This window comes from Phaseolus vulgaris, chromosome 3 (assembly GCF_051622355.1).
Source record: "Phaseolus vulgaris cultivar YP4 chromosome 3, ASM5162235v1, whole genome shotgun sequence".
Taxonomy (NCBI): domain Eukaryota; kingdom Viridiplantae; phylum Streptophyta; class Magnoliopsida; order Fabales; family Fabaceae; genus Phaseolus; species Phaseolus vulgaris.
In genome coordinates this window covers 40859628-40887378 of record NC_143500.1, presented here as the reverse complement: position 1 = coordinate 40887378, position 27751 = coordinate 40859628, and the positions used below count along the sequence as shown (strand labels likewise).

Genomic DNA, 27751 nt, shown 5'->3' with positions numbered 1-27751 from the left:
TGTTAAACATTCTCAACTCAAGATTTAACACCTGACACATTTTAATACTTTCATATATGCAGATATCGACTAGATGAATCAAGACAAGTTTAAGATACATCCATATCTTGACCTTAATATGTATTCTAATTCACTCTTTAAACCCTTACATGTGTTCTAACAATACAATAAATTCTCTTTCAAATTCTCACAACTTGATGTTTTAGTTTACGTGACTTAGACCATAAGTGAAATTAAAGAATTTCTAGATTTTTTCTTAAACCATGTTTCATTCATGATTAACATATCATCCTAGATTTGTGACCTCAATTCACACGTATACATGTCAACATTCAAATTATATGTGTACACTATAATTCACTTAACTAAAACAATAAATCTTTCAAACATACAATTCAATAATTTTTGCATACAAACATACATATATGTAACATAAACATTAAACAATATCTCTATTTGAACGAAAATAGTTCTACTAAATGATGATATCAGATAATACACTCATTGGAGTGACTTAGACGATATCTTCGCTTAGGCGCGTTTGCTTTTGCAAAGTAGACTGAGCGAAGATATCCTACGAAACAAATCCTAAAGTGACTCAAACGAAACCCGCACTTAACCAAATATGTTTTCGCTTAATGAAGATAACAAACAAAACACTTACTATAGTGACTCAAAGAATAATTCTATAAACAAAATTATCTTCGTTACTTCAAAACACGTTCCTATCCCACTCTTTTAGACACAACATTAAATTTCTTACTTATAAGACTAAAATAAAATGAAAACTACAATTAAACATATAAAGAAGAACCTTAGTTCAACATATAAAACAATGATCGAAACTCAACATGCATATAAGGAACATCAAACTTACATATCCAACAAAAATACTTCAAATTATGCACGCACGAAAGAACACCATACACAAATGCAACAAAAGTATTTCAGATTCTGATAAAATAAAAAAAATTATAGACATGTAAAACAACATTAGTTTACTGAAACTTTCACTCATAAAAAAATAGGCATATTTCATATTCATCAACTAAGATCATCCAAAATAGTATTCCTTACCTAGAAAACCCATTGTCATTGGCTCAAAGAGAGCTCAAATCTGTCCACAAGGAACTCTAATCATCAAGCAGAATATAATACTACAACCAAGAAGTAGTAGAGATTCATCTTTGTTAGTCAAATACATGCAAAAATCCAACAAACAAATATTCCAAAAAAAAGACAAAGAAAGTTTCTAATCACTTGATCATCCTCTCCTCCTTGCTAACATCCTTGTAACAAATTCAGATCTAGAAAATTATAAACAATTAACTTAAAATCTTAAGAGAAAAGGTATAAAAAATTTGGTTTAAAAGAAATATTCTTAAGAAATAAAATTTAAATTGTTAATTTTTCTTTTCATAAACTTTTAACTAATAAAATATTCGTACTTCTTTAAACCTCTTATTCTTAAATCAAATTACTCGGTGCTAACAGTATATACATAGTTTTAATTCAATCATTCAATATTTTACATTACCTTCTATATATTAAATCTTTAATTATTTTAAATTGTATATAAAATTACAAAACAAAATTGGCTCTATGAAATTTTAACTAATCAGTTGAATTAATAAAGTAGATATGTAAGGTTATCGAAAAGAACAACTTTTCTCATAACATTTGCAATTTAAGAGAGGTTAAAACCTCTGGCAAATACATTCAAATTTCATTCATATATAGCTTTCAAGGCGATACTTATCAGCTTTTAAATTAGATACAGAAGTAGAAAAGAAAAATGAATAGGATGACTAAATGTAATAGCACAAAAATTGCAGGGGGTGTGGTAGACAAGAGCCACAAATAGATTGAATTACCGTAAACATACCAACCAACCAACCCAGACACGTGCCTATAATACATTACAGGTTAGGTTCACCATGAAATGAAAATATCAAGACGAGGATGTCACAGATCTGCTGTTCCGTCCAAGTCCAAGACCTAAGCCCAAGGGAGCACTGTCGTTTCTGGTTTTGCCATGGTTATTATGACTACAATGAGAAGAATGAACATGACCATTATGTGTTTTGGAATTTGTACTGTTGGAATTCACATTAATGACATATTGTCCATTTCCATGGCCCCTTGCATATTCACCACGGGTATGCGAGTCTCCATTTGCTAAGTTTGAGCTTCTTCCAATGTTCATCATTCCTACACCTTCCTCTGTCCGACCTAATTCTTCAATGCACTCCACATCTTCATTGTAACCATTGATCAAAAAATCCGAACAGTTTTTCTTGATCCCATGATCATATGGGTTTCTAAATCTACCACCCGAACCTCTGAGATAACTATAACGCATTGCATTTGCCATCTCATTTGTTGTAATATTGCGAGATATCTAGGTCACGAATGAAAACATATGAATAAAGACGTGCATAGGATCAGGAGAAAATTGTACACACAAAAAATAAGACGTACCTGACTAGCCTGCACAACAGTCAAAGCAAACACACCGAAGAAGAGGAAAAAATCGGCTATTAGAAATGATATTGCACCAGTGTGATTCTTACCAACATACTGAATCCAAGCCCCAAATGAATGAGGTGCAAGTGGATCAGTTAACACTCCTGCCCACACAAATTTAGTTTTCATCAGCAGTTTAAAGAGCAGTTGAATGAACTGCATAACTCAGTAACTCAATTTCAGTGCAGACACATACTTGTAAGACAAACTCCACCAGTAACCAACATAGCTGAAACTTCAAGAATAAGAAAAGCAAAGAAATCCCACTTGTTCTTCTGAAGTAATAATTGTAACAAAATCAGATCAAATCAGATTATTTCAACCAGCCAGAAAAAAAAAAAGAATAATTGCTCAATCAAAATTAAAGATAATGAGAAGAACAAAAAAAAAAATCGTCGCAGTGAGTAGGATTAGTAATCATCATAGCTCTAGCAACAAAGTTAGACAATATTAATAGTATAACCTATCCAACACTTATTATTTACTGAATATAAATGGCATACTTTGATTTTTATGAACAGACTCAAATAAAGTAGAAACAATTTTATTTGTAGCTATATCGCAAGATTTAAACTAAACAATCACTAGAAGATTAACTGTCCGCACTATAAAAATCCCCATACGTAATGTAGATCACCAAATAAGGAGTGTCCCTTGATATCAAAAGGTGCATTTATTAAAAAATGGCATGCCACATGCTAGAGGTTCACTAGGTGTGCTCCATACCAAAGGTAGAGGACAGAATTTAACAAATTGTCCCAGATTGTTTAAGTAAATGATACATTGAAAAAGCTTAAAATATTCAATTAGCAGTCAAATGCAATGCATGTAAAACAAAAATGCATCCAGAAGTACCTTGCCAATGCAATTAGACACCCAGGGACAATGATGATCAAACTGTTCCACACAACGATCACAGGTAGAACAGTGTTTTGCTCGAAGAGGCCTGACAATCTAAAGAAAAGGCAACATGAAATTGTTAGAAACCATTCAATGCAAAGAAGCATGGGCACTTGTAGTCTATGATTGCAAGACATTTATAGACTTCAGAGTAAGACAATCAAAAGAAAGCAAAGAGAACCTTGCAAGTTGCACAAAGCTGGGACCAGTTTCCAGCAAGTAAAGCAGGATTATTTATCTCAATCTTCAAAAGAGGCTCCTGTCACAATCATCCAATCTTTTAAGACAATGCCATATACTATACTGTATAAAATCTGAGGGAGAAGTTGACAAAATTGAAGTAGATATTAGGTGAAAAAAAAACTCACATCATCTTTTGTCTCATGAGTGTCATGCATATTCATTCTGATATAACCAGGATCCTTACTGCAAGAGGGGGGGAATGAGATATTAAGAAAACAAAAAATAAAATAACACTATAAAACAAATGAAAGAGAGCTTCAATATAGAATGCGGCAGGCATCTACAAACAATTTGAAACGGGATATTCACTGAATCAGCAAGTGAAAATTAAATATGATATATAGAATGTCTATTTCTGGATTGATACCACCCTAGATTGAATGTCGTTGATTTGTTATCTATAGAGGTCAAACAAAAAGGTTACGAAAAGAGTTGTTGAGAAGCTCTACTAGACACTTACCATATATTTATCAAACATTTTAACAATGAAATGTTGAAGATACCACACCAACTAGAAGAAGTATAAACAAATTACAATGTACAAGTAGCGCAAATTTCACCTTACAAGCCGGTTTTATATGATTGAATTATGCCTAAATCAACTTTCTAACTAGTAAGGTTAGTTAGACTACTTGCTATCTAACCGTTATCAGACCACACACAAATATCTAGTTTCAGGCTTAAGGTGTTCAGTCCTCAACATGAGGGAGTTGTTGGAATTCCCACTAGAAATAGTGCTCATAGTGTATAAGTGGGTGCAAACCTCACCTTAGAGTCAATCTTGTAAAGTTGAGTTAGGCCTAAATCTACTAAGATGCTATCAAATCATATCCTAACAATGTTTATTGGATTTATCATGTCACTCGATATCGCTATCGGACCACTACAAGACAACCTACAAAGATCTAGTCAAACGCTTGAGATGTCTAGTACTTAAGTGAGAATATATGTTAAAGATCCCACATCAATTAGAGATAGTCAAAATACAATATATATATATATAAGCAAGGGCAGACCTCACTTTCTAAGATGGTATTAAAGTCTAATACCACCCACAAATATCTAATATCGTGCTCAAGATGTTCAGTCATCAGCGTTAATTGTGTTGTTGAGTCCTACATATAAGTGAGGACTAACCTCACCTTATAAGTTGATTTTATAATTGAGTTAGACTAAATTTACTTTCAAAGACAAGCTACTAAGGATATACACCCAGAAGTTGGCATCAGTGAATAGAAATGTTGTAAATATACAGGTTTCAGTCATACTTGTGAGACCCATGACCGTATTATCTAGCAATCCTAGGTAGCAAGGAAAGAGATTCTTAGATTAGACTTGGTTGTACCATAAAATAACACATAATAGTCTTTATTAATCTGGATTTTGGTAACAGAAACCAAGACTTTTCTCAGAAACCAGTTTCTGCAACATGATTCAAACAATGCCAAAAAGTTTTGATGTCTACAGTGTATGGACAAACTATTGACATATAATTTTTTTATCTCATTCTGCCTCAAGCATCAGAACTACCCTTCATCCAATCAATGCTCTATTTTCCTAACTAGGGAGCTACGAGTCTACTCCACATATATCAAAACCACCTAAGGCAAGATTTTATTCTTTCCCAATCCTATATTATCATGTATGTCCACTCACTCAATGCAACATTATGATCTCTACCACAATGATTTTTTTCTGGTGTTGTCTTGTTACCACCCACCCAATATTATACCACATTGCAGGTCTTATAATTGTACTTGTACCTTAATGTCACAGTCAGAGATAACACCTGAAAACTCTTCTTTGCATACATCCCTCTCAAATCCTATGGTTTACACTTCAATTTCCCACTACTTCTCTAAACAATTTGTATAGAAAAGAGGATTAGAACCATCAAAGCAATTGTGGACAACACATTGCAAAATTTACATATTGCTAGAGAACAAGAGATTCAAACCACCAATAATCCTGATCCAAATACAGAGATTTTACATAACAGCAGTAAGAAAATCCTAGAGAGGTCTCTTCAAGAAAGATCTTGTTCTTGTATGTAATGGCGTAGAGGGTATTCTCAAGAAGTTGTAAAATTTAAGACCACATCACTTACCAGCTACACTTGTAAAACATAACCAAACCAACAGTTGCAAGCAAAACTCCAAACCATGCAAGAAGACCAGCTGCAGCTGTAAGCCTTGGCATTTTTGTTGCTACAGGAAAAGTTAAGATACAAATGATAGTGAGACAACCATCAAAGCAAAAAATAAATTATGCATGCAAGTGCTCACATGCAGACATAATTGATTCCATATGTGGAAGCCAAGATAGATACCCAAGATGACCGAATGAATATAAGTAACCAAGAGCACAAAAATTATGCACCAAAGGATGGGCGCAAGTCCTAATTTGGAAATTCTTCCAAGTCGGCTGTTCCCATCACAGCGTTTGTCAAGCAGCCTTCGGGCATTTCCCTAGATGATATCCATAAATGGTTAAGATATAAAAATACATAGTCCAAGCACCTATCCTATAAATTCAATGAACACAAATGCTTTTCAGGAAAATAAGCCAGAGCCAGTCCAATTTTCAAATGACAAGGGGTGGGAATATTTTGAAAAGATGGAAAGCAAACTACTAATCAAATCAAACTGTGTTGATTATAAAACACCTACAAGGAAAAAAGCAACTTGTCTGTGATTTTTATCAGAAGCAAGTTGTGCTGGTGTAAGGCCTGTATTATCTGCCACCATCAGATCGTCCTTCTTGCCAGCCTGCACTAACACAGTACAAGCCTCCAGGTTGCCCCTAATAGCAGCCCAATGAAGAGGAGTGCAACCTGAAAAAATTTTAAAAAAATAATAATAATAATAATAATAAAAAAAACTATAATAATGCTTTGAAAATCAAAAGATAAATTCATCATTTAATGAATGGATAGTTAGAGGAGAATAAAAGGAGTTCGGGATAGAGCATTAAAACATACCCTCTTTATCTTGACGTCCCCTATGTGCATCGAGAAATAATAAAAGACGTATACAATCGGCAAAACCTTTGTAAGCAGCCCTAAAATTCAAGTGAGAAAGGAAGCATAAAGTATAGCACTAAAATATTGAAGAATTATATAAAAATTTCACTGAAGCGGAACAATTCAAAATTTATTTAGAAGGGAAATACGAATGTGCAACCCAACAAATAGCACGGAGGAAACTAATTCAGTAACACTGCAACTTTGTATGCCGAGAAACAAAAAAAATTGGATGAAAATATGACCAATGTATTATTGAGAGAATTCCAAGGATAAATGTAATGAACATGCTTACAAATGTAACAGAAATGAAGTAGTCCATCTATTGGCCTTTAAATTCCAAAATAATCCTTCATACTGGGTTATTTTACATGGAAAATGTGCCAAGAGAAATTTCACAATGTTCATAAGAAGCATTTACTTATTAGAACAATTAATTAAGACCCTCTAGGCTAAAAAGATTTTTCAACTTGGGCTAATTGGGCACAGCTCTCTACATAGTGTTCTGACTTAACTCTACCAAATACACTTTTAGGTTTATGGTCTGCTTTAAAATAACAAACCAACAACACTGCCAGTTTACTTGACGAAATACGTAAAAATAGGTAAACATTGGGCATCATAAATAGGTAAAAATAGTGTCAAAGGACACATTCAACAAATAATATGTCAGAGAATCAGTTCACGTATTGGCCGCCTGATTACAGAGAAATGAGGAACAAATAGAAAAGGGAAAACATCCATTTCAATAGAAAGAAAGGTTGAACGGTGGATCTTTTATTACCAATGCAAGGGGCTTCTTCCATCATTATCAGGGACATCAGGGTCAGCATTCCATTTTGAAACAACGTGGTAAAGGAAAGATGTCTGACCATATTGTGCAGCAACATGCGTTGTCTGAGTCCAAGCACATCACAATTAGTAAACAACATTTACAGCTGCACGCATGTGCTTCGAGTAAAACAAGAACCCTAAACTACCAATTTCGCAGATGTAACCAGATGCAGACAACCAGGTATAAGAGCTAAAAACATACTTCAATTGCCTTACCCCACCAGCAATCACTTTAATAAAGATTAAAACATCAAGATCAATCTAACCTGATAACCATTCATATCGGCAGCACTCACTCGAGCACCCTCCTGAAGTAAAAGCTCCGCAGCCTGGATAGCACCCCGAACTGCACACCAATGTAGGGCCGTCTGGCCAGTATGATCCGTTGCATTCACATCTCCCCCATGCTGCCAACCACAAACCAACCACTCAATTTCGTACGCCACATCAACAGAAAGAAAAAAGGTCTAATTCCACACGATTTATGAAGCCAAATTTCCATTCATGCATGCAGTTCCACCACAAACAAGCGAAGCCATTTCATAACATAAACATAACCAACAAGCCAAGACGAGCTGCGCTAAGCTACTTTGAAAAATTCAAGCCAAAAGCATGACCCTCATCCTCATCATCAAATCATCTTCTCTTCTACATCTACACCCCTCCTTAACCAACAACAACGAGTAACTAACTCCTACATTTTATTTTCTTTTGTTGGAGTAAAAAACACTAATTCAGTAAATGCCAAAACAACGGATGCATAAAGGACACAAAGGGTGAAACCAATGGACAAGCTCAAGAAGCAAAAGTAAGCAAACGCAATTCAACAAACCGATCAAAGAACCTCAATGATGTACTGAGCAGCGGCAGTGCGATTGTTAAGTGCAGCCCACTGAAGCGCGTAGTAACCCAACCCATCGGGCTCGGTGACGGGGCAACCCTCTTGCTCCACCAATCTCTGCAGCTTCTCCAAATCCCCGTACGCCGCCGCCGTGTACACGTCGTTACGGAGGCTCTCCTCCGGCACGCCATCACCGACGCCCGCCGCCGGCGATTGCTCATCGCGCGACACCTCCTCGACGACCTCGATCTCGGACGACATAGATCGAGATTTTGGAATGCAAATTGAGGGGTTCCCGCGTTGACTTGGAGGAGGGGTTGGCGATTGAAGCAAAATAATACAATAAATGAAAATCGGGGAATGGAGAATAGAGGATTGGCTGGTTAATTTCTAGGGTTTTTCTGCGAAGGCTAAGAAGAGCGAAGGAGAGAGAAAGAGAGGGTTTGGGTCATGGCCGTCCCTGTTGACCCTCTCAGGACGATACAAAGAGGAATCGAAGAGACAATAGCAATTCAGATTTGTTGAGAGCGAAGAGTCTATTGATAGATATGATTATACCAGGCCACGCCACCTGGTTTGATTGTGACTCGATTCTCTTCCCTCGATTCTTAACTTTATTCACCCTTCCTTTCCCTCTATTCCCATTTTTCTCTCTAACCAAACTCTTTCATTTCATGCATCTTACTTTACATTCATCAACCCTCTTTTTTTCATTAATCATCAACATATTTTTAGTAACCATTATATTCAAATTAGCCATAAGTTTATTTAAACTTTTCTTTTTCTATAAATACTTTCAATATCACTTTCACTACAATCTAAATTTAGTTTCCGTATAATTTCTTTATGAAAATTATTTTTTTTGCACCAAAATAATAAAGGTAAAATATGTTATTCATACATTAAAATAGTGGATAGTGCTCTGTACTTTTAAATATGGTAGATTTCATACAAAGAAACAAAATTTTCCATTGTTATTAAATAGAGACCAAAATCAAAGGAAAGCAAATACATTTTCTCCTTATATAAAGAACTTCTTTTATTATTGTTTTTTTTTTTACCAAGGATCGTGCTGTTTAATTAATATTAGTTTATCAATTAATATTCTTTATATGTACATATATAAAGATGCATTTCAGTTCCTCACAGTATGCGAATTAATTGATATAATTGAATTTGGAATTTTAATAATTATATTATATTAAATTTAAATACCTAAAAAGTTTATTTTTCTCGTATAATAAAATAACCCTAGCCAATTATTATTTTATTTAACATTGGGGGTGACATAAGCAATTTTTGTAATAAAAAACCCTAACTGGACCAACTAAGGGTTTATCCTAACCGGACCGAACTCCTTTCCCCACTTCGAGTCTCTCACTTTCAGAGTCAGACACTCCAACGTAACCTCGTCCATTCTCATCACTCTCTCTCAGATTGTTCTTCTCTCTGTGCGTTTTCATTCCTTTTTATTTCTGAATATTTAGTTTACAACTATGGAGGAGTTATCTTCTCTCATCACGGTGGAGAAGAGTACGCGCACCGCCTCTGCCGTGGAGGCCATAGCGGTGGACACAATTCTTGTCGCCGCCAAATCTCTCCTTTGCTTTCTTATTCTGGTATTCCTTTCAAACCCTCTCCTTTTAATTTTAAGTCTTATAATGCCCAATCCGTGTTGTGTAATTATCGTTAACACCGTGAACAATTGGTATTTCTATTCAATAATTCGCATCCTCTTTCATATTTCTTTTGGTTTCATCAAAAGTTTTTCTACTGGCATGACTTTTAACATCTATTTCGTTCATTTACTTTTTGTCTTCAGAGGAATTTAGGGATTTTTTTTTCTGAAGTCATACCGTTATATGTTGTGGTCAAAGTCAATGGGAGCTTATAGTGATTTTTTTTTTTCATTCGGGTAGGGGGAAAGCGTGTAAAGTACCTTTTTTTGTGCGGATTGGGGGTTGATTTGGTTGTAGCTAAACCCTATTCATAATTGTTGTTCCTTGATGCAGCTAGACTGCTGGTTGTGTTTGGTTACAGCGGTTGTTCAGTTTATTTGTGTTCAGAAACCAAAAAAAATTAGTCAGGTGCGAAAGAATGACAGTTTATTTGTTGTTTCGTGTAAGCCAATGCTGTTTATTGTTAATACGGAGTGCTTAAAATATCATCTTTGTCATTTATTTGTTCAGATCAAATTAAAAGCAATCGGTTTATTATTAATTGATTAAGATAGTTTTTTACGTTAAACATGTCTTATGCATTGGTTATTTTTTTGCTGGATTGGCTTTAAGTGTTCCGTGCCTTTGTCTGTGTGTAAAGCCTTACTTATTTCTATCATGCTCACCGATACCTTAGAACCTGATGTTCCATATAAACATCACATGGACTATACATTTCCTTCATAAAATTAACCAATGATTCTAGCAATACGTTTACAAAGCTTAACAACAGTAGGACAGTTTGTTAATGTGGGGTTTCATGTGAGGTGTGCCTACACTAGTTATATTTTTCTGTTTTGAAATTTCTTCTCCTTTAATTGTGCTAAATTTATATTCTGCATTCTGTGCGTGAAAATAGACATGGATATTTTACTGTATTTGTCTTTGTATGACCATGATTTGTGTCCAGTAGGGAACTGTGATATCCGGAGCTCAGTTTGCATCATGACTGCTTGCTTGGGAAGCTACTGATAAAGCTTCTTATTGTAATAATAAGTCCATACAATAATTAGGCCACAGGTTATGATTTGTGTATGTCATGAGCTTGGTTTGTGTTCTACCTTTGGGTTCATTTTTATGGGACACATTAGTGTAGTTCAAGCTTTCATATAGTAGTGGGTACAAATGATTATGTCTTTTTGTTTACCAGACCGCCGAATCTCTGCTGACTGACATCACCCCAGAATTGACCCCAATAGATGGAAGGTGAAAATAAGTTTAAGCAACACTTTGGAAAATATAGTTATGCTTTATGTCTGGAAACATTTGCAGTTCTGATGTATGCCGATTCTTCTCAGGTTTCCTTTTGGTGATCTTTACAAGGGAAAACACACTTACCTTTTGAACAAGGATGCTAGTGATTCAGATGAAGACGAGGAGGAGGAAGAAGATGATGACGACGCAAATGATCAGGACGATGAGGAAGGAGACGAAGACTTATCAGGTGAAGGTGAGGAAGAGGCTGAGCCTGAGGATGATCCTGAGGCCAATGGTGCAGGTGGAAGTGATGGTGAAGATGATGAGGATGATGATGATGGTGATGAAGATAATGAAGAAGATGAGGATGAGGAAGAGGATGAAGATGAAGAAGATGAAGAAGAGGTTCCACAGCCACCTGCTAAGAAGAGGAAGTAAAATTGTAGATGGTACAGTGTTTTCTTTTTCTGCCATATAATGTCCTAGCCAATCTTAGTTCTCGGAACAAAAGTTTCTTTCAACTTTCAAGTGGAGCCGTCTCCACATATAAAAGTTCAATTTATGTATTGTCTGTTATTTGAGTTAATTTTTGCCTACATCATTTAGTGGTATCATAGTTATTATTATTGAAACCCAATTGTATAAAAAGTAAAACCAGATGAATATTGAGGGAGTATTCTACTATCCAACTTCCTCATGAGTCCATATGCTTAAAATTTTGTTAGAGCATATGAACCGGATTTAAATAATCTGGACAAAAGAGCTACAGAAGAAATAAATTATCTAACAAAAAAAAAGTACAATCAAATTTTAAACAATGAAAAGTCAAAAGAAAATTACAAGAAAGAAAATTAATGGTATAGGATTGAATTTGAAGTAATTAAGTTAAGTATTTTACCAATTTCATTATTGAAATGTTTTTAAATTTATGTGATATATACATAGAGTAATTTATGAATGTTTTGAAGTAATGTGATAATTTGAGAAGCACTTTCGTTTCAACTTTTAATATCATTATTAATGCTATTTTAAATTAATAAGTTCATTATTTGTATTAGAATGTTATTTCTTTGGTTTAATAATAGATTTAGCATAACAGTCTCACTTATTTGATGTTTTGAAGAAAAAAAAACGTAAATTCTATAATATAGTATAAAGCATTTGTCCAGTTAGCCTAAAATATAAAGAAACCAAATGGAATAACGATTTTTTAATATTTTATTACAATAAATTATTATGTAAAAAAAATCTAATACTTTTTTTTGTATATATATGTTGTGTTCCTTCAATTATAAATTCTTTTAACTATTATATTATTTAAACTTATATATTAAGTTCCTGCTGTAGTAATGAGAATCAATATAAAAATTATTAAATGAGAGGAAAGAGAAGAAAAAATTAAGAAAGTTTTGTGTCTTTATTGTATGCTTAATATATACTATTTCCAAAATTGTGAATATCTATTTATCAAAATTTTATATTGTAATATTTCCTATTTTTTATATAATTCAATAATTAAATTTTAAAAAAATACAAGTTACTTAACGAAAAATAATTTATATATTATATATATAAAAATTATATAAAAATAAATAATTTAAATATTAATAAATTTAAAAGAGTTAATTAAAAATTCTTTTTTAAATATTAATAAATTTAAAATTTTAATTAAATTTTTATATTAAATAAAAAATTCATAAAAAATTAATGCTGAGCTGACTTTTTTTTTTATTCTCTTCATTTAAATAAGAAATAAGAAATATACCTTCATAAAATCAAACAGGTCTTAAGGTAAGCCCATAATACATAGTTTTAAAAAGTAAAAGTAAAAGAATGAACAAAGTAACACCAATGCTAGCTAGAATCATAAAACTAGATTCACTCACCCCCCCCCCCCCCCCCAAAAAAAAAGTATCATGTGTTTAAGAATATTTTCACACTTAAAAAACTTAAAATTAATTTTTACAACAAAAACTAAATGATAAAATTAAAAACTCTTACCATGAAATTATGAAACATAATATTAAGAAAATGGTGGAAACTTTTTCCCGGAAAACTACCGGAAGATTAAACTCATAGCAATATGAAACTGCAATTTTGAGAAGTACTAATAATGATTAGAAAATGGTGGAAACTTGTCCACAATAGTTTGGTTATGAAGAAAATTAAGTATCCAACTAGAAAAATATCAAATAAAAATAATTTGATTGCAACATATTTATTGAAAAGGTGTTTAGGTAAAAACCATCAAAAGAATATTTGCTTAAATTATCTTAATCGTTTCCATATGTTGAGATGAATCCCAATACAGTCATTTTATTCATGAAAAATCACCTCCCTAAAATAAGTCATGCAGAACATACACATGGAAGGAGCAGAATAGATTTTCTCCTTACCCAATATCCCTAAATTTGTGATGGATAATTCACTGAAGATATTTTGTTATGGACTCCTTTTTTTTATCACCAAGCAAAAGATATATCATTAAATGGTTCAAGAAGAACTATAAGCACATAATACATAAAGCCAAGAAAGGATTACTTTTGGATAAACAAAACTCCTTAGCTATAGATCTAAATTGTCTGACACTCCCCTTTCAACCCCTCAGTATCTTTATACTTACATGCTTACACAGACTATCTACTAAGTTTGAATAATCCTAACATTATAATATCAGTAACCGCTAATATTGCATAACCATAAGTTTGGATACTACAAACACTGAAAAACTTATTGGCGTGACACAAGCAGGCTATATTGAATATGATATGTTATGTCCTCAACCTCAAATGGAAAAACACTTTGTCAACAGTAGCAGAGCAGCTACAAAACCCCACCCAATTGATATTCTTCACTGCCTACTGGACCATAAAAACAAGAAAAAGAACATGGTCTCATAGTTGCTCACCACGGACTAAATGTGCATGCATTTCCTTACAAATACTTCTCTGCCACACATTGTCAAACACATTATTCGTACTGATATTATAAACCCAGCTTAGTAGATAAGAATAGCTTGTGCAGAGCAGTTTCTCATAGGCTCAGAACAATCTCGAATCCTATTACATTCTTTTTCCATTCCGTCCTCCTGCATTGATCAGCAAAATTAACTCCTCTGTTGTCTCCCTCTTGCCCTTACCTCTTCTGACTAGGACACTGAGGCAAAGCTCTGAAACAGAGAAAGAAAAGACAGAAGTAACAAATTGTCCTGGTTTAGAGCTATGCATAGAAGCATCCATCGCTAATATAGCATAATCAAGGGTCTTTTCCTTAGTTGCGGCAATGATAAACCCAAGGATTAAGCATTGTTTCACAAGACGAAAACAGAAGGACCATGCATCTTCTCAGTTTGTGTTTGCCTTCAAAAATTAAGCAAAATAATTGTATAGTCTTATTTAACCATTCTCAATCCTAAATACATAATGGTAAATTAGTTTATTTTCATAATGAACACTTAACAATATAATTTGTTTATCACATCCCTCGGTAGTCTATGTAACAATAACATGATTTTACACAAAAATTATCTTACAAGTTATTCGAGTTCTACTCCTATTTAGTGAATCTCTTCTATTACTCCTTAGTATGACTAAGGTAAATTTGACGCCAATGGCAAGCATGTTTTGTTAGCATTAGCTGCTTGTTATTAATCTGATCCCCTAAGACAAGTCACATCACAGAAGCACAATACTAATAGCTCTTCTCCTCCTGTTACTATCAAGATCATGATCTTTACTTAGATGGGCAATGAAAGACTATATCCTAGGATTGAGCATTAAGTTTGCCTTTAAACATTAAGCAAAATAATTGTATTAACTTGCATTTAACCATTCTAAATCCCAAATACATAATGGTAAATTAGTTTATTTTCCCTCTAGCCTTCTATCTTTTTCTTAGAACTACGCAGTACATACATAAACACAGTCTTCAACTCAACAACAAAAGGAGAAGATTTGTCTTAACATAAATTGCGGTAATGATGCGTATCAAAATTACTAGTTACGTAAGAGTTAGCATCATTTTAGAACCAATGAAAGACCAATCTAATTGCAATATAAAAACAATAAATCAAACATCCATAAACAAAAGAACTAGGCACTTCAAATTCATAACATTAGCAACTCAGAAGACACGAGTTTGCTTTATTCTTAACCTCTTTAACAGCAAGAGCATGGAATAACTCAGAAGAAAACAAATTTTACTGACTAAGGCAGTTTCCCAGATCGAAAGATGGCGAATTTGGAGACTGTAGAGTAAGAATAATCAATTTCGTTCTCCTTCAAGAACTCCTCAAGGAGCCGTTTAGCTCCTTCAGGATCAGCACTCTCACATTCGATCTCGTAGAGAATTCCAGAGTCAAACTTAGTTTCATCCACCTCCAATTTCAATCCCTTCCAATCATACACATTCCTCACATTCCCAAACCCTCCCAACCCTACAAACCCTACAAACCCCTTTTCAGTTCCAAACTCCTCCTTCACCCTCCGCAAAACCCTGGACTCCACCGATCCCAACTTCCCAGGCTCCGCAACGCATTTGAGCCCGACCCGCGGGTCCATATCCTCCTCGTCCTCCTCCACGCGACTCACGCCGTCCACCAGCACCGCCCGCGCCTTTAGCGAAACGACGCACCGCTCGTTGTCACCGTAGAAGCGGAGGCGCAGCACAGCGCGGCGTGCGGAGAGCTCGGACCCAGCGCCGTCGAAGAAGAGGTTCTGCTGGAGGTGGGTGACAACGTGGAAGGGGGAGAGCAGGGTGGTAACGCGGCGGTGGGCGTTGGCGTCCGCGAGGCGCAGCTTCACTTCGATCTCCATTGGGGAAGAAAGGAGAGAGACTGAGGTTAGGGTTTTACGAAGAGAGGCCGATGCGATGCGCCTTGGAAGAGGGATCTTCGCCGCCGCGGTCCAGCTGACGGAGGAGAGAGGAGGTGCCAGGAGGAGCGGTAGTGGTGGCAGTGGTGAGGGAAGCGCTGCGGCGACGAGCTTCCTCGAGTTCTTCTTTGTCTTCGATCTTGACTTCGATTTTTGTTGGCTTTCTTCTCAGCATTTTCTAACTTGCAAAACGCTCTATCTCGTTCTCTTTCTCCGCCGTTTAAGTAAACTAGGCCCTGTTCTTATTAGCCTTCACAGTCGGGTCGGGTCACGTCTGGGTAGTAATAATAATGAAAAAAAGTTAAATATGTTTTCGTAGGAATTTTTTATATAATAAACGAATTTTTAAAATAATTGTATTATAATATTATATCATTTATATGAATTTAGTTTTAACATATTTTATTATAAAAAATAAAAAATAAATTATTTTAATAGTTTTTTAATATAAATATTAAAAAAATTAAATTTTGGACTAAGGAAATTATAGAAATATAAAAAAAAATATTTAATCGTAATAAAATTATATGTTTTATATTTTTTAAAGTATTTTAGTTATTAAAGGGAAATGTTAAGGAAATTGAGTAAATAGATGTATGATAAAAAATAGTATACGTAATAGAGGTGTAACATCAGATTTTTACTAATTTCGTGCAATTTTATTTATTAATTATTGAAATGGGTAAATCTTTTAAAAATTATTAAAATGGATAAGTTGTGACACGATTTTAGTTAAAATTTAATTATATTAAAATCGTATCAGTTTGAATACACTAAAATCATATCATATAGATACTACTTTATTGTGAAGAAGTCTAACTTATCCATTTTGATAATTTAAAAAAAAAAATACATGTGGAATTTGATTACTGGATAATATAACTTTAATATATCAGAGTCTACAAAGTAAACATATCTAAAACCTCCATAAACACATTTTTAAAGGCATGTGAATAAAGGAGCTATTATAAAAAAAAATAACTGAGATGAACAAAAAGAGAAAAAAAGACAAATAATATGAGAATGAATATTTCTTTTCCTTACTTAAAAGAAAGCAGAGATTTTGAATATATATAAGCAATACACTCTTCCTAAGTCTAGCTAAAGAAACAAAATGTAAAACAAAGAGTCAATAAAGGCTAAAATAAGAAAAGGACAAAATTAATATTAACTTCCTTCTATAAGTCTTGTATCTATATCATTTGTTATCCCGGAAGCTAGGGAACAAATATTGATTAGACCCAACTTGGAACAAATACTCTTGAAAGATTGAGGACTCAATACTTTGATATAAATGTTAGTTGGTTGCTCTGTGGTAGAAATGGGAAGCAAAAGTATGAGAACCTTCTTCATTTTTTCTCTAAAAATGTGACAATCTATTTCTATGTGTTTTGTACACTCATGAACCACTAGATTTGTTGCAATTTTTTCTTGTTGAGTCATTGTCACGGTATAAAAGAGATGATTGCTTAAAAGGAACTTTGAAATCTTGAAGAAGATAAGTTAGCCATTGAATTTCACATGTAACAGTGACAATTGTCATGTATTCAACTTCACATGAACTCTTTGATATTGTTCCTTGCTTCTTTGATTTTTAGGATATGAGAGAATTTCCAAGTTACACACTAAAAATAATCATTGATTGGCTTACAGGTTCCCCAATCACTATCACAAAAGGCTTTTAAATGAGAGTGTTGGAAGAGAAAAATAAACCAAGACTCAGAGCTTCTTTAATTTATTTGAGTATTCTAATTGTTGCATTATATTGAGCAATTGTAGGTTTAACAAGAAATTGAGGAAATTATTGCACAAAAAATGTTATGTCATGTCGGATATTAGTGAGATACATGAGCCTTCAAGTCAATCTTTTGTAGGCTTGAACATCTGTGAAAAGAACACTTCCAATAGAATATGATTTTTCATGATTATCAATTGGAGAAAGTGCAGGTTTGCAGGCGAAAAGACTTGTCCCGATTAACCATTCCAGTGCATATCTCCTTTGATTCATCATTATCCCTTTCTTATTTCTTGTTATTTCAAGACCAAGAAAATATCTTAAATCCCTAAGATCCTTAATCTTGAATGTCTGATTCAAGACTTGTTTGATTCGCCCAATATCCTCTTTATCATTTTCTGCCAATATTATATCATCCACATACACCAATAATGTTGTAAAAGATCCTTCAGAAGAATGAACAAGAAATGATCATTTGTAGATTGAGTATATCCCATAGAAAGCAAAAAAGATAACTCTTTGACAAACCACTCTCTTTTGGCTTGCTTAAGGCCATATGAAATCTTTTTTAATTTATAAACTTGTCCTAGTTGAATAGAAGTCAATCTAGGAGGAGCAACCATCTTTTTGAACTTTCCATGTAAAAAAACATTGTTTATGTCTAATTGTTTTTATTCCCAATTATAGATATAAGCCAGAGAAAGAAACAACCTTATGGTGGTCATCCTTGCTACTGAAAGAAGATTAAAAGTGAAACAAGGAATATACAGAACATTGTCTATGACATGATTTTGATTGAGAAAAACATCCAAAATAATTGGCAATGACTTTATTTTCATATGATAATTTGACATAAATATGATTAATTTGATGATATGAAGTGAAATGAGTTAAGGATGAACAAATATAGTCGGTAGCACCACTGTCAAGAATCCAATAACTGAAGGAAAAAATAATTTTATTACCAGATTGTGTTGTCATGTTGGAAGAAATACTAGAGACTTGATTAGAAAGATTGTCATTGGATTTGGATTGTTGTAAAAGAGCTAACAATGTTTGATACTGCTCAAGAGTAAAACCAATTTGTTGAGACTGCACTTTGGTTTTTGAACCTTCATGATTTTGCTCATCATTATTAGAATATTGTTTGAAAGAAGAAATCATTTCCTAACGATAAAAAACATGAATAATTTCTCCTTGTGAGAATCTCTCCCTTCAATCATTCAATACAAATGATGCTCTATATGATGGGTGGAGAGACAACCTTGAGCATCCAAGAAACAACCAACATATTGACTCTTTGCCATGCTGGAAACAATAAGCTGGTATGAGTGAGAGCTTTTATGATTCCATCAATTAAACATATCTTGTTCTTTGAAATGAAACTTATTTGAAATAAATGAAAGCAATGATGATAGTTTGGTCCCTCAAGAATAATAGGGACAATGAGAAAGGAAATATTATCAAATGAATTAACATGGTAAGGAGACCAAAATTTTTATGAGGGATCAAGAACTTCACTCATGAGTAAATGTAGCATCCAGAGCTCTGATATCATATTATAAAAAAAAAACTGAGATGAACAAAAAAGAAAAAAAGAATGCAAAGAATATGAGAAAGAATATTTCTTCTATTTTCTTTTCCTTACTTAAATAAAAGCAGAGAGTCTGAATATATACAAGTAGTACACTCATCATATGTCTAGCCAAAGAGACCGAACATACAACAAAGAGTCAATAAATGCTAGAATAAGAAAAGACAAAATTAATATTAACTTCCTCCTAAGAGGCTTGTATCCATATCATTTGTTAGAGGTCACTCACACCTCCTCGTTTAATTAAGCTAATCATTTTTAAACTAACTCGACATTTTTCGTCTCTACTACAATGTTATGTGTTACGTTCAATTATATCACTATTAAGAACAAGAAATCTATAAGCAACATTATGTTCCCCATAGCATAAGAACATACCATCAAAAGTTTTAGAACCTATTTTTCTTTTCTTAGGATCAGGTAACATCACTTTAGCTAAGCACCCTCACACTCTTGGGTATTTAAGATTAGGTTGATAACCTTTCCACAACTCATAGGTTGTTTTACCAGTTTTCTTATATGGTATCCTATTTTGCAAAAAACATGTTGTAATTATATATTCACCCCAAGGGTTATTAGGAACATTAGAACTAATAAGCATCGCATTCATCATTTCTTTAAGAGTCAATTTTTTTTCTTCCAGCTACTCCATTAGATTCAAGTGAATATGACATGGTTACTTCATGAATAATGCCTTATTTAACACAATAATCATTAAACAAAACATATTCATCACCTCTATCTGACCTAGTCCTTTTAATTTTCCTATTCCATTTGATTTTCTACTTTTGCCCTATAAATTAAGAACATATCAAAAGGTTCATCCTTATGTTTATTTAAATACACATTGGTGTATCTTGAAAAATCATCTAAAAAAGTTACAGAGTAACTTTTACCACCCTTAGACATGGTTTGTTTTAAATTAGCACGTTCCGTATAAATGAAACTAAGACATTGAGTTTGACATTCTATAGAATGATATGTTTTCTTTATTATTTTGGATTTTACACATATATCACATTTATTACTTTGTTTGTCATCCAAGTTGATTAATCCTACGTTGCAATTTCTTAACATACAAATAATTCACATGTCATAATCTAGCATGTCACATATCATATGAAATCAACAATATAAGCATAAGACCCCATATTCATTAATAACTTCATAAATGTTTAATACAAAAAGACCTTGATCACAATATCCCTTTCTCATAAAAACATTATTTTCTTATCATAACAATCTTGTCAGATTCAAATGACATTTTAACCCCAACTTTGCCCAAGAATGCTACATAGATCAAATTAACTCTAATCGATGACACATGTAGCACATCACTTAAAGCCAAAGTTTTACCAAAAGTGAGCTTTAGAAGAACCTTTCTTTTTCCTAGGACAGGAATTGTCATAGAATCACCTAGATAAACTTGTTTTTCTCCATTCCCCACACTTGTGTAGGAGGTAAATACATTTATGTTTGCACAAATGTGTCTGGTAGCCCCAGAGTCTGCCACCCATTTTACTCACACTGGTCACAAGGTTTACTTGTGAAACGACTGCAACAATGATATCTTCCCCTTCAGTTATATTTGTCTTAGAAGGATTGTCGTTTTTGGCCCTATGTCTACACTGAGGTGCATGATGACCTAGCTTTCCACATATAAAGTAATTTCTCTTATTCTTGAAGGTGGGGGGTAGTTCCATTGGGATGAAAATATTTATTATTAGATTTCTTTTTGTGATCATTTTTTTCTAGTACCTTTGTAGAGTTGGTTTGTCTTCTACCATGTTTACCTTGGCATACAAGGCTTTGGCCCATTGCAGCAACACACTCCTCCTTTATGTTGGTGTCTTCAATGATGATGTCAGTGATCAAATCTGGCAGTGACATTTTTTTGTGCCTATGCTTCAGTTGTTATTTGAAGTTAGGTCAAGATTGCAGAAGTTTTTCTATCAGCAGTTCATACACGAATTCATCAGACAAGGTTATGCTCTCTACTTTGATATTTTCAAGCAACTTGTGGTATTTGTTTATCTGAATTTTGATGTTATCGTATTCAATCACGAACCTTTGTCCAACTACGTCTTCAACGTTGTATTTGGGAATAAGGGAATCACAAATATCTTTTTGCTTCCTTGTAAGAGCAATAAACATCTAACAAATCGTATAATACATTGAGTAAGGTGTGACAACATACTTTATTCGCATGAGTTCAAACATCAATTTGTTTCACAAGTGTGCTTGAGTCGGGTTTAGAAATCGTAAGTGCAAAAGTGACTCCATACATGTCCGACAAGGTGGACACGTGTTCTTTCCAGTGTCAAAAATTATGACCAGTTAAAACTTCAATTTTTGAGACGTTCATAACTGTTTCGCAAAAATAGTATGAGTTGTAGAAACATTGTTTTGACGTCTCCGGTGTAGAGTTGTTGTAATTAAGTTCCTGCGATTGTAGTAAATAAAAGTTAAAAACGCGAACATGATTGATTTCTTGAGGCTTGAGTGATCACTGTCCGTAAGAACTTATCGGCAGTGTATTGCGAGGTCCCTAAGATACAACAATAAATTTTCAAAAAATACTAAGGATAAGAAAACTAGCAAGCAACTCTTAAAATAGTAAGAACTCAAAATAGCGAAAAAAATAGAAAGGAAAAGAGAAAGAAAAATAAGAGAAAAATAGGAAGAGGTCGTGAGTGTTGATGTTTCTCTAGAGCAAAAGAGACGTATATTTATAGATGGAGAAACAGTGAAACTGCTCCACAGATTTAAGCGTTGTCCTGCTAGAAATGGAGGAGGCCGCTGGAAAGGAGGAAACTGCAAACCCTTGTTGAGCGGAACCCCATTCTCCTTGCTAAACTGTTGCGGGATAAAGGAGACAATCATCTGATACTATACTTCTGCAACTTTCCACAAACAACACCGAATTTTCTACAACATCTTCAACATTTCGAGATCTCCAGATCTAGAGTTGAACTGAAGCGGAACGAAAAAACCCACACACCAGATATAAGAAAATGATATATAAGAGAATGGTGAGAAAAAGAGATATTTCTTATTCTCTTATGTGTGTTTACATCACTTCATGTATAGGAAATATATACAAGTATAGAAAGACTTTCTCTCTCCAAATTACAAGCTAATTAGGTAGAGATCCATTAATCATGGGATAACTATAGTGAGAAAAAAAAAACGTTTTCCAAAATGAGTTGGGGTTTTATGAGGATCCCAAATGTCACAATGCAATAGATTAAATGAAGAATGAGATTTTATTGTGCTTAAAGGAAATGGTAGTCTTGTTTGTTTAGCTTTAGGACAAATACTACAATTATTATGAATGGGAATGATATTTTTACTAATAGGTAGTAAGGAAGATGCAAGTTGTAGACACGCATAAATTAGGGTCGGTCGAAATTTGAGATGCGTGGGCTTGGTTTGGAAGAGGGGACATGTAGTATAATGCAAGTTGTAGACACGCATAAATTAGGGTCGGTCGAAATTTGAGATGCGTGAGCTTAGTTTGGAAGAGGGGACATGTAGTATAAGTTTGTGTGTTGTTTACTCGAGTCAATCATCCTCTTCGTAGCCAAGTCCTGCAAAACGCAACCATATGGAGTAAAAACGACACAACAATCCTCTACTTTATTTTAACCCGTTCCATTAGTTATTATATTTTTCTTAAACCATACATCTCTTTATTTATATGATATTTTTTGTATTTGAGTGTAAGAAAAAAATGTGACTGAATTAAAATATTTCAAATAGAGATTTTGATTCAACTTTTTACCTAATATATTTAAAAATTTATGAGATTCTATCATTATTAAATTAATTGCGTACAATAACCCACGACCACGTGGTTAAAAGCCACGCGCTCTACCACTGAGCTAAGAAGGCTTTGTTAAAAATTTGTTAAACGAAAGAATTTGAGATTGAGGTTAACCCTCTTACCTTAATAAAGTAAATGTTGTTCTTAAGAAGAGAAAATCATATCTATAGAGTCATACTTAAGAAGAATAGGAATAATTAATGGAATGAGACTAAATGATTAAAAATTTAAATAACTAAGAAAGGAAGAGAAGAGAACTACACTACCCTCAACCACGTGGTTAAAAGCCACACGCTCTACCACGTTACTACACTACCCTCAACCACGTGTGGTTAAAAAACACGCGCTCTACCACGTTACTACACACTACCTCAACCACGTGGTTAAAAGCCACGCGCTCTACCACACTGAGCTAACAAGGCTTTGTCAAAAATTTAATTTGTTAAAAGAAAGAATTCGAGATTGAGGTTAACCCTCTTACCTTTGTTATAATGAAATGTACAAGGAAATATGTGAAATGAAGTAGAAAATATAGTTATGCAATTATTGTACGATATTGTACACAATTATACGCAATTAATTTAATAACGATAGAATTTCATAATTAGCATAATTAGCTTGTGATTAGCATGACTAATATATATTTCGTATACATGGAGTATGGAGTGATGTAAATACACACAAGAGAATAAAAAAAACATCTTTTTTCTTCTTACTACCATCATCTTACATACAATTTTCTTATATGGTATTAGAGCACCAGATCGGTGCTCTCTGACAACCTCTCTAATTTTTATCCGTTAAGTAAGAGATCATGTCTGGCAAAGAAGACACCAACGAGTCTGATAGAAACCTTGTACAAGGCTTTACTGTTGAGCAAATTCAGCAATTGACAAAGACTATTTACTCACCCAACAATAACCGTAAAAATGACACGTTAGTGCTGCAAGTCTGCTTTCCCATAACTCATCTATTAATTCTGCTTTTACGAAACCATGGATTTTGGATAGCAGAGCAGCCAATCATATTGCATCTGATTCACAATTTTTCACACACACTTCATCATCATTTATTCCAAGTATTAATGTGCCCACAGTCTCAACTGTGTCCATCTCATCTACGGGCACAATTAAATTCAATGATAATATCACTCTCAAATATGTTCTTTGTGTTCCTTCCTTTAATCTAAATCTCATGTTTGTTAGTAAGATAACCAGTTCACTAAATTGTTGTGTCGTCTTTTTCCACATGGTTGCGCGTTTTACAATACTTGGCTACGGGGAGGATGATTGGCTCGGGTAAACAACATGCATCTCAAACCAAGCCCACACATCTCAAATTTCGACCGACCCTGATTTATGACACAAGCGCCTCGGACATCCTTCTCCGGCGCATCTACAACTTGCATCTTCATTACTACCTATCAATCAAAATCTCATTTCCATTCATAATAATTGTAGGATTTGTCCCAAAGGTAAACAAACAAGGCTACTCTTTCCTTTAAACACAATAAAATCTCATTCTCCATTCAATCTATTGCATTGTGACATTTGGGGTCCTCATAAAACCCCAACTCATTTTGGAAATCGTTTTTTTCTTACTATAGTTGATGAGTATACTATATGTAGTTGGTTATTTCTTATGACTCACAAGTCTTCCGAAACCCAACATTTATTAGAATCATTCATTACTTTTACACAAAATCAATTTCAAGCATTTATTAAAACCATCTTGACAACGTATTGAAATTTATTTCAATGCGTAATTTTTTTCTCAAAAAAGGTATTGAATGTCAACGCACTTATGTATATACTCCTCAACAAAATGGAGTAGTAAAACACAAACATAGACACATTTTAAATCCAACACAAACCCTCCTATTTCAGTCTCATTTATCATTATAATTTTGGGGGCAATGCGTTTTAACCGCCACATATATAATTAATTGCTTGTCATCACTTTACTAAAAAATAAATCATTTGAGATGCTATATAATCTTCCACATTCACTTTCTCACCTAAACACTTTTGGTTGCCTATGTTACGCAACTGCTGTTTCACCTAAGCAAAAATTTGATTCGCATGTTCGACAATGCATCTTCATTGGTTATCCTCTCAATAAAAAAAAGATACAAATTATTTGATATAGATGCAGACACTATTTTTACAAGTCGGTATGTCACCTTGCATGAAGGTGTTTTCCCATTTTGCCAATAGTCCCAAACGCAATCCTCGCCTCCATTACAAGGTATTTTGTCCTAACATTGACTTACCACTCCTGTCCAACATTCACTCGATCAACCTCCAACAAACCAACCTTCTTCTCCTACTCGTCACAAAGCATCTGAACCTCCAACAAACCAACCTTCTTCTCCTACTCGTCACAATGCACCTAAACCTCAAGCAGACCAGCCTTCTTCTCCAACGTCAGAAAGTCTAGCACCCATTATTGAACCTTCTCCAACCACCCTTCCTATTCGACGATCCAGTCGCACATCAACCCCACATTCTTGGCTTCAAGACTACGTAACGGGATCCCAATCCAATCATTCGACCACTGCCCAAGACTGGCTGAATGGAACCAGGTATCCTATGCACAATTTTCTTTCTAATTCACAATTTTCTTCTACACATAGTGCATATCTTGCTAATATCACAACCACCAAAGAACCTCACACTTATGCTCAAGCTATCATTGATCCAAATTTGCGAAAAGCAATGGACGAAGAGCTTTCCGCCTTGCAGCTAAATCAAACGTGGACCTTGACACTATTACCCGCTGGGCAGAAACCCATCGGATGCAAATGGGTCTATAAAATAAAGTACAACTCAAATAGCAGCGTCAACAGATATAAGGCGCGCCTGCAAATGGGTCTATAAAATAAAGTACAACTCAAATAGCAGCGTCGACAGATATAAGGCGCGCCTTGTCGCAAAGAGATACACTCAGATGGAAGATGTTGACTATTGTGAAACTTTTTAACCAACAGTAAAATTAAAACAACTTTGAGGTGTCTCCTGACTATTGCAGCAGCCAGAAATTGGTTTATTCACCAGCTAGATGTGCAAAATGCCTTCTTACATGGCACATTGCATGAAATTATCTACATGGACTTGCCACCTGGGCATCATCGACAGGGGAGAACATTGTATGTCGACTCAACAAATTCCTTTATGGTCTCAAACAGTATCCCAAACATGGTTTTCATCATTTTCTCATGTGATTAAATCTGCAGGATTTCAATCGTCCAAGACAGACTACTCTCTATTCACAGGACATAATAACTCATCATTTACTGCCTTTTTGATTTTTGTGGATGATATGCTTTTGTTAGGAAATTATTTGACAGAAATTCAGCATGTTAAAGATTGTCTATTACAACAATTTCTCATTAAAGATCTTGGATTCTAGGGATTGAATTTTACCGTTCCAAAGCTGGTATTTACATGTCACAAAGAAAATATGCGTTTGATATTTTGCAAGATACAAGACTCACAACAAGTACTCGTCCAGACAAATTTCCAATGGAGCAATACCTAAAACTCACACCACACGGAGAGTTATTAAAGGATCCAGTCAAATACAGGCGACTCATGAGACCACTGATATACCTCACAGTTACTCGGTCTGACATAGTATTTTCGGTTCAGACCCTAAGTCAATATATACAGGCTCCACATAAACCTTATTGGGATGCCACAATTTGAGTCCTAAAGTACATCAAAGGATCACCGGGACAAAGATTGTTATTGTCATCCGTCGAGAACAATCTGACATTGACAATTTATTGTGACTTAGACCGGGAAGGTTGTCAGACAACTCGGAGATCAATATCTGGGTATTGCATTTTTTTTGTCCTTCTATTATCTCATGGAAGTCAAAAAAACAGACAAACGTATCAAGATCATCAGTGAAAGCAGAATACCGCGCGATGACCAATACTTGTTTGGATTGGAGATAGTTTGGTTGCGATATTGGTTGCAGGACTTAAATGTGACATGTAACTTGCTAACTCAAATTTTCTGTGACAATCAAGCGGCATTACATATAGCAACAAACTCAGTATTTCATGAACGCACAAAACAACATTGAGATAGTTAATACCAACTCGCAAATACTTTTATTGTACGATATTGTATACAATTAACTTAATACTGATGAAATCCCTACGTAATTAGCTTGTAATTTTGAGAAAGAAAGTCTCACTACATTGTATCAATAAAAGTTATAAAACACAAATCGTGGTTAAAAGTCACGCGTTTTACCACTGAGCTAAGAAGGCTTTGTCAAACAAAATTTAAAAAAAAGAGTTCGAGATTGAGGTTAACCCTCTTACCTTAATAAAGTAAATGTTACTTTAAGATTGAAAGCTCAAAATAATGTATTTTTTCTATTTAAGTTGTCCAACGATAAGCTTTAAAAAAAGAAAAAATCATATTTATAG

General features: G+C 34.1%; 3 protein-coding genes across 6 annotated transcripts; 1 reads left to right on the top strand and 2 right to left on the bottom strand.

Moving 5' to 3' along the window:
- Positions 1–1686: 1686 nt before the first annotated feature.
- Positions 1687–8837, bottom strand: TIP1 (Ankyrin repeat family protein with DHHC zinc finger domain-containing protein). Of its 3 annotated transcripts, none has more exons than XM_090299454.1 (13): positions 8358–8837; positions 7792–7932; positions 7476–7588; positions 6650–6729; positions 6339–6502; positions 5999–6137; positions 5777–5876; positions 3795–3852; positions 3608–3685; positions 3382–3480; positions 2723–2801; positions 2482–2630; positions 1687–2401 (listed from the first exon to the last, which is right to left on the bottom strand). In XM_090299454.1, exons 2-13 carry the CDS (start codon positions 7804–7806, stop codon positions 1952–1954), a joined length of 1524 nt encoding a protein of 507 aa, XP_090155580.1. In that variant the 5' UTR covers positions 7807–7932; positions 8358–8837; the 3' UTR covers positions 1687–1951. The 3 variants fall into 3 exon arrangements, 2 of the variants coding, with proteins under 2 accessions (XP_090155580.1, XP_068464420.1); XM_068608319.2 differs by having other exon boundaries at positions 8370–8837; XR_016519092.1 differs by lacking the exon at positions 2723–2801 and having other exon boundaries at positions 8370–8837.
- A 142-nt stretch (positions 8838–8979) lies between these two features.
- On the top strand, positions 8980–11867 carry LOC137807603 (uncharacterized). Of its 2 annotated transcripts, XM_068608321.1 has the most exons (4): positions 9704–9985; positions 10379–10453; positions 11235–11290; positions 11383–11867. In XM_068608321.1, the coding sequence occupies exons 1-4, from the start codon at positions 9863–9865 to the stop codon at positions 11717–11719; spliced, it is 591 nt and encodes a 196-aa protein (XP_068464422.1). In that variant the 5' UTR covers positions 9704–9862; the 3' UTR covers positions 11720–11867. The 2 variants fall into 2 exon arrangements, with proteins under 2 accessions (XP_068464423.1, XP_068464422.1); XM_068608322.2 differs by lacking the exon at positions 10379–10453 and having other exon boundaries at positions 8980–9985.
- A 3433-nt stretch (positions 11868–15300) lies between these two features.
- LOC137807615 (adenylate cyclase) lies at positions 15301–16379 on the bottom strand. Its single transcript, XM_068608337.2, has one exon. It carries the CDS (start codon positions 16093–16095, stop codon positions 15487–15489), a length of 609 nt encoding a protein of 202 aa, XP_068464438.1. The 5' UTR covers positions 16096–16379; the 3' UTR covers positions 15301–15486.
- Positions 16380–27751: the final 11372 nt, after the last annotated feature.

What these genes read in the sequence shown, in the direction of transcription:
- TIP1 (XM_068608319.2), bottom strand. Translation starts at nt 8,627, where the DNA reads ATGTCGTCCGAGATCGAGGTCGTCGAGGAGGTGTCGCGCGATGAGCAA. An exon ending in GGGACGTCAAGATAAAGAGG is followed by an intron (nt 6,503 to 6,649) that starts GTATGTTTTAAT and finishes AAATTTTTTCAG; the next exon opens with GTTGCACTCCTCTTCATTGG. An exon ending in TGTCTAATTGCATTGGCAAG is followed by an intron (nt 2,802 to 3,381) that starts GTACTTCTGGAT and finishes TTATTACTTCAG; the next exon opens with AAGAACAAGTGGGATTTCTT.
- LOC137807603 (XM_068608321.1), top strand. Translation starts at nt 9,863, where the DNA reads ATGGAGGAGTTATCTTCTCTCATCACGGTGGAGAAGAGTACGCGCACC. An exon ending in TCCTTTGCTTTCTTATTCTG is followed by an intron (nt 9,986 to 10,378) that starts GTATTCCTTTCA and finishes TCCTTGATGCAG; the next exon opens with CTAGACTGCTGGTTGTGTTT. An exon ending in TTGACCCCAATAGATGGAAG is followed by an intron (nt 11,291 to 11,382) that starts GTGAAAATAAGT and finishes GATTCTTCTCAG; the next exon opens with GTTTCCTTTTGGTGATCTTT.
- LOC137807615 (XM_068608337.2), bottom strand. Translation starts at nt 16,095, where the DNA reads ATGGAGATCGAAGTGAAGCTGCGCCTCGCGGACGCCAACGCCCACCGC.